This window comes from Phragmites australis, chromosome 10 (assembly GCF_958298935.1).
Source record: "Phragmites australis chromosome 10, lpPhrAust1.1, whole genome shotgun sequence".
Lineage (NCBI taxonomy): Eukaryota > Viridiplantae > Streptophyta > Magnoliopsida > Poales > Poaceae > Phragmites > Phragmites australis.
The window spans coordinates 5465818-5473164 of NC_084930.1; the positions used below are offsets into that span (position 1 = coordinate 5465818).

At 40.0% G+C, this 7347-nt stretch overlaps 1 protein-coding gene across 1 annotated transcript; it reads left to right on the forward strand.

Annotated features, from left to right (window-relative positions):
• Nucleotides 1–408: 408 nt before the first annotated feature.
• LOC133883290 (uncharacterized) lies at nucleotides 409–7233 on the forward strand. The gene is made up of 9 exons (XM_062322570.1): nucleotides 409–1088; nucleotides 2755–2895; nucleotides 3721–4125; nucleotides 4306–4410; nucleotides 4537–4677; nucleotides 4981–5184; nucleotides 5629–5715; nucleotides 6233–6344; nucleotides 6989–7233. Exons 1-9 carry the CDS (start codon nucleotides 591–593, stop codon nucleotides 7030–7032), a joined length of 1737 nt encoding a protein of 578 aa, XP_062178554.1. The 5' UTR covers nucleotides 409–590; the 3' UTR covers nucleotides 7033–7233.
• The last annotated feature ends 114 nt before the right edge of the window (nucleotides 7234–7347 follow it).

Here is a 7347-nt window from a genome sequence, read left to right on the forward strand (position 1 = left end):
ACGTTGGATTGACCGATGACAATTGGGGCGGAGTGCGACTGTGGGGAGATAAGGTAAACACAGATGGGCGGAAGTTAGCCTGACAGAGAAGGGCAGTAGGGAGAGATGAGCTGGAGAAGGTGATGGCCTGTTGGGAGAAGAGACAAAGAAAGTAGGGGAGAGGAGCTAATAAAGCATTTCTAACATGGGAACCTCAAAAAAAAAATTGAAGAATATTCAAAAGCTAGATCATTGAGTGTTGTCTACATATCTTATAGTCAACCACTGGGAGACGTTCTTCGGATGCTGCTGCAAAAGGTCCTACAAAGAAGGGAGCTCGCTAGAGAAGAATTTATTACTAAAGCGCTAGCCGAAGCATTTTAGGAATCGAACTATTTGAAATGTTATGTTTTGGAATTGGTTGCAAAATTGCGGTGTAGCAAGAGTCCAGAGTCATTTTTTACGTGGCAAATGGATAAGAGATTCTTCCACCTGCAGGCTGCAACCCAAAATTACGCGAAATAGGGAAAGCAAGAGTCAATTTACAATTTGCACGACCCCATTTCTTCCACCGTTTCCACCTTTCCCTCTTTCTCTCTCTCTCCCCTGCAATGGCCAACGAGCTCCTGGACGCGTCACCGGCGGCGATCACCGCCGCGGCAGGCGCAGGAGGAGCTGCAGCCGCCCCCTTCCCCGCCGCCCCGGCGCTCCGGCCGCGGCGGGAGGCGTTCGAGCACGGGCTCCTGCCGATCCCCAAGCTGGTCTTCCCAGAGGGGACGCTGACGCAAACCCTATCCCAGCTGAAGGAGAGGCTCGCGCTGGGGGGTCCCCGCGTGGGCGCCGCCGCTCTCGCTGAGGCGCTGCAGATCCCCGCCGAACAGGCGGCGCTGGCGCTCGGGACGCTCGCCGCGGTGCTCCCGACCGAGGACCCCGCGCTCGGTGAGGACGGCGCGGGGGAGGCCGACCTCCGCGACCTGCTCCTCTTCCTCTACATCCAGTCCTACAAGCGCCTCGTGCCGCGCGCCCACAAGGACTCGCCCGCCGTCGCGGACGTGTGGCCGTCCACCTCCGCCTTCGACGGGTACCTCTCGGCGCTATCTCCGATCCAGGTTAGGCCCCGATCGCACCATCCCGGGTGTTGGTTTGATAGCTCCCGTGCACAACGGCTTGTGGTATCCCGCATCTGTTATGATTACTGTGTGTTGGATTGGAGAGCAATTGAGTGATTCAAGGCTATGGGTCTGGGACATGGATTTGATATCTATATAAGAATAAGAAACGATAATACTGTAGTTGTCCATATTTCAAATGAGGCTTAATAGCCTTTTGTAACTTCAATTTTGTATGAAGTGCATTTGAAGCAGTTGATGATAAAGGTGGCAAATTTACAATATGATTTCTGCCTTACGAGATGTTAAAAAGGCTTTGCTTTTTTCCCTATTTCTTACCATTCTGTTTATTTGGAATGTATCGCAGATGCATTTTTGCGCTGTATTTTCTTTGGTAATTTTGGTGCATTTTACAGGCTGTCACAGTTTATGACCTCTGCAGTTTTGTAGGAAATGGTTTGATAAATGATCAAAATGTTTGATTGTAAGAGAACTCATTATAGGGAGGTTGTTATGATCCTAGGATCATGATGGGAATAAACATCCGCCGAGAGGATAAACGGGTGGCGTCGGCAGCTAGGGGAGGGATTAGACCATAGATTGGGGAGACATAATATTGGGGGAGACTTAGATTAATTCTTCTTTTGCTTCGTTACAATGATGTGCAGCTGCCCCTTTATATAGAGAGGGGAAATTACAATCTTAAATAAACTCCAACTCCTAACTTATCTCCTACCAAACTTATCTCTAAGCCGTCCTAATTCAATTCGATTCCTAACTTATCTCCTACCAAACTTATCTATAAACAAATCAACTCGAATCCTATCATACCAAACTTACTCCTAATTAAAAGGTAAGATTTATCTCCTGTTGTTGTCGTGGTGATCCTTGGGCCCACGCGAGCGGCCGGCTGGCTGCCATGACAGAGGTGGAAATGACCTTGTAAAATATTGAAGCTTTTCCCAGTTGTTGATTCCCAATGTTGATGTAGCTGATTGGACTGTTGCATTTCTAAATGTGCTCTTTCTTCACTCAACTTTACAGCCAACAGACTTAGATTGGATAGATCACCAAAGATTGATGTGATGCTTCTTGCATTAGAAGTTCATTGTAAAAGTCGAGAAAGTACTGCAGCTTGTTTACAAACTAACACAACATTTTGTTGCACTAAATAACAAGGTCTGATTTTGTTTACCAACTTATTCAGAGGGTTGTTTACAAGGTCTGAGTTAAGAAAAATACTGCAGCACAAAATACTGTTGCCTGACCATTGACGCATTCCTTTTCTATTTGTAATATAGGTTCTAGTATCTATTCTGTAATCGTATCTGCTTTCGGAAAGGTGTTGCCTATTGTTAATATTTTCCTTCCAAATGCTGTCATGTATTAGTGTGTCCTCCAATCGAAATATGAAAAATTTGCTGATTATACAATGCCGAATTCTTGAAGGCACTCTTTTTCATGAAATGTGATCTCTGTGAACATGGGAGCGCTCTACTGTGCAACTTTTCGCGATTGCTACTACACTTTTTTTTGCCATTTCTTGCTAATTGCAACATTTGTTTCTTTTGCCAGTGCAGAGACACATAACTTCTAATTTTTATTTGCCAAGCTTTTTTTTCTCCAAGAAATCTTAGTAATTGCTTTGTATGTGTTTATTTTGCAGCTTGTACGCAGCAATAGTCGCCGGTTTATGCCTTCACAAGCAGATGAAGAAGCTCATCAGTTATCTTATTTGCAAAAGCATATGGCCAATATTCTAACTGTTTTGGCAGATTCTGTTGATGGAGAGGGTGATGAGTCTATGGTTAGTTTTTCACGTTGTCTATTCTTCTATCAGTGTTTGTTTCTCTACGCTGATATAGTTGTTTATTTGAAAAAGTTGATTAATATCAGTATTCAGTAAAGTCAGAGCTGTATGCAGAAAGTAATGCTAGGATGTCACTGTTAGACCTAAAGTTCAAGAACATAGAAGAGTTTGATTGTAGTTTCGAGTATAAAAAATGGGACTGTGTACTGCAGCTGGTTCTGTAGCGAAGCATGATTATAAATAACACATAATGCGTGATTTACACATTTCTGGCAATCCTATGCTATTGTAAATGATTCTTAGTTATAAATTCTGGTCATGTATACTTATAGTTGAGCTAAAAAGGGTATAAACTACCTGGAGCAACTTCTGCCCAGTACTCATTGCAACTTATGCATAACATGATATACAGAGAATGGAATGACAAGGATCACTATTTTGTTATCAAGATGAACAAGGATGAATCAGATAAGATACTCATGTGTGCTGTTGAGTGCTGAGGATGATGTGACTTCACATGACTAGGTCTAGGAAGCATAAAGAATGTAATAAATATGTAGACTGCCTTGTCAAATGAAATTTCTCGACAAATTATTAATAACTTTAGATTGAAAAATATGGCTAGTTAATCTAAAAATATATGAAACACTGAACAATGATCTTAGTGTACATGATCCATGGTTGTGTACTATTGCTGAACATAATAATCTTCATCTCTGTCATATAGGACTATTTCTCTGATGAAAAATACCATGCATTCATTGCTATGGGATATGCTTACTCCCCAGACGCTAACTGTCATTAGAATTGCCTTATTTGCAGGTATTGACAATGGAGACTTTCGAGCACCTTGGATTTTTATTGCAGTTCTCTGGGGGTACTCCTTTAAGCCAAGCAGCTAGCTTTTTTGCAAATTCTGATCCAGACATGCCCGCTGCTCCTGTACCTGCTGCTCTGGTCCATGATTGGATTTTGCAGCATATAGCTTCTACTTTGGAATTTACGGCAGAAAAATCCACAGCAAAAGAAAACAGCCAACATACTGCATCTGACCCTGATGTCACAATGGCTGATGCTGTCACAAATACAAGAATTCATATTAGCTCACCAACTGGCACTTCTGTGCCAAACAATCCTGGATACTACCGAAATACAACATTTGTGGAGGGTTTCTCTAAAACTTCTGTTGTAAAACAAGCATGTGATATGAAAGGGCATTCAATTAAGGTATGTATGTGTTTTGTTTTTGTAGTGGACAATATATAATGAAAAGGGACTGAAGATGTTTGCCCTCTGCCCTACGTATTTCTATGCTGTAGCTTCAAGAAACAGAGACTGTAGGTTCAAGACTGGAATTATGAAGCTGAGATTGAGAGTGATTAATAACATACAAAATGCTTTTTGTAGGTTTTGAATTGTCATGATTCTGTTGTCTACATTTTAGGCCCACTTAAGTATGCTACTGTCTATGGATGTTCTGACACTACCATTGTTCTTGGTGCTGTTGGTAAGGTATGTATATATTTTACAATCCATAATATATTTCTGTTTGATATTGTATACAGTATGTAAGAGTATGCGATTCTTGGATAACTTTATATTCCAATGCATTTTTTTATAAGAGTTCCGTGTTGTCAGGTGGTAAAAGTGGAGCATTGTGAACGAGTGCAAATTATTGCAGCTTCGAAACGAATTTGTATTGCCAATTGTCGTGAATGTATCTTTTACTTGGGAGTAAATCACCCACCACTAATTGTGGGGGACAACCATAAATTACAAGTGAGTTTTGCTCTTCATCTGTGAACTTTCCTCATCAGATGATTTGTATCGGACTATCGGTGTATGCCACTAGGATAAATAACATTATGGACAGTTGTAAGGGAAAAGTTAGCAGGATATAGATACTCAGGAAGAAGCTAAGTGTATACAATAACAACATCAACAGAGCCTTTTTGTCCCAAGCGAGCCTTTTTGTTATTGAACCCAAGTTTGATTTTGATTTGAAGAAGTTCTCTGCTTCAACATGGCAACAAATGCACTTTAAGTTCCAACAGCTTGAATACTTACTTTGTATTGTAACAGGTTGCTCCATTTAATACTTATTATCCTCAACTGGGGGAGCATTTGGCACAAGCTGGTGTGGATCCTAATGTCAACAAGTGGGACCAACCTTTTGTATTGGGAGTTGTGGATCCACATGATTCATTATCTCATCCTGCTGGGGTTTCTGATGTCCAGTCCGAGTCTGCCACTTGTCTAGACCCAGATCTATTCACAAACTTTTTGGTACGCCAGCTGTATGTTAGTTTCCTAGATCATTGCAGACTGGCAAGAGAATTGAATAAAACTCCATGAATTCAATTTGTTGGTGTGTGGCAATTGCATGTGATGTCTTGCTTATTCTGAGCGGATGTCTTGTTTAAATTTGTTGGTGTGTGGCAATTGCATGTGATGCATCTGCATTAATAAGGTTACTACTCATTTTTCTTGTAGTATTCATTGTGTCTGTAGCAGCTGTAGTAAGAATTAAGAAGTCATTTTAGCATACTTAGTTGTCACTAGTTGGTTAATAAATTGACAGCATTTTACTTTCCACAAATCCCCCCAGCTATATCTGGATCATAATAGGTTGTGTTGCGCTTATAAAAATCCAACATTTGATACATTTTAAATGGCTGTGTGTTTTTTTCTTTCAACAAAAAAGTGACAGTCTAGCTATTTTCTCTGCAGATTCCTAGTTGGTTTGAGGCACAAGGGCCTACCAAATACAATCCATTTGCATTACCTGAAGTTTATTGGGCATCCCAAAGGAAAAAGGTATATATGTCTTGCGATATATATATATATTCTGGTGCGGGGGACTATTGCGTCATTATATAAGACAGTTATCTTTGACGTAACTAGGGATTTGATTAAAACAAGCATATGTTGTTTATATATTTAACAATATTCATAGAATAAAATATTCATACGCTTAAGGATCTAGAAAGATGCAAGTTATGAATGTAAGTTTAATCTAATACAAGGATCGTGTCGGTAAATTTATCTTATTTGTTTGATTTTTTTTCCCCTTATTCACTACTCTTATTTGACTACTCTAATTTAAGCAGCATTATGATTTAAAACGAAATAAATATATAAATCCCGCCAGAGGTGGGACACATAAGGTTGGATCGATGGATTCAATGACCCCAATGTTATCATCAACAGCGTGATTAGAGTTCTCTCCATTTTATTGTCTAGTACTTTCTAGTAACATATCCCTGAGCAATATCATGTAGAAAAAAATATTTGCGTCTTTCTGAAATTTAACTTCCTTACTGTACATTTTCAGCATGCTTCTCTGGAAGATATTCAAAAGAATATTCGGGAACTGGAGATCGATGATAACCGGAAGAAAGAATTGGCATGTGCCCTTCATGCTCAATTCAAGGACTGGTTATATGGTAAGTTATTCATATATCCATGTAACTGCAATGATAGATTAGTGTTTGTACGGTTTTTCATTTTTACTTATCTGTGTCCTTCCAGTTTTGTTGTGTCCCCTACATCTCACTATCTAGTTGTTTTGAGGTTTTGTTGTTTTTCTTTAGTTGGTTCATCATGTAACATTGGGTCAAGTTGGTTGGTTGGTAGGCCTGTTGTGGCTCCATGCTAGAATTTTTTCCAATCCTGTGCAGTTGATTGCTTACAAATTATGCGGCTATCACTAGTATCTACCACCCAGAAAATATACTGGATTCAGGACTTGTTGACTTCTGGATTTGTGAAACTGGGGCAGGACTACTGTGGGGACATCCTTAAGATGGTTAGAGGCTTGATTGTTGTTTCATCATTTCTGAATTATACATTCAAATATTAAATACATTAATTCACAAGTGTCAAGGTCGGTTCGTATGATCTTCATTGACTACTTCAGAAGTTGTAAACTCAGCCCAGTGATTAGTAGTTTAGTACGAGTGACAATTTCAATTGGTTCTTTTCACTTTCCACTTTACACCGTTGGATTCTTGTCTATTATTAATGTTTATTCACTTGAGCTTGAATGAGATGTTTGAGTGACTATTAACGATTCCGAATCTTGTTTCAGCTTCAGGCAATATCCGCCAGCTTTACTCTTTGCAAATTGAATAATGTGCATCTGCAAGATTGTGTATCCTTCACCCAAGTTCCTTAGCGGTTCAATTCCTTTCCTTCAAAGTCGAAACGCTAAATTCAAGCTGACTTTACGTTGACTGTGCTGGTTCCACATGGTCTTTCAGCCTGTAGTGTTTGTCGAAGGAAGAATGTAAAAAATGTACCGCCTATTTTTTTCTAATTATTTTTTATCACTTCCCCTTTTCGTTGGTTGTACGATTGGTGCAAAAGGCACTCATCTTCGATTTTGTTGGCTTCATATTTATTTCCTTCATAAGGTTTACTAATAGTGGTTACTCAATTCTTTCTCTT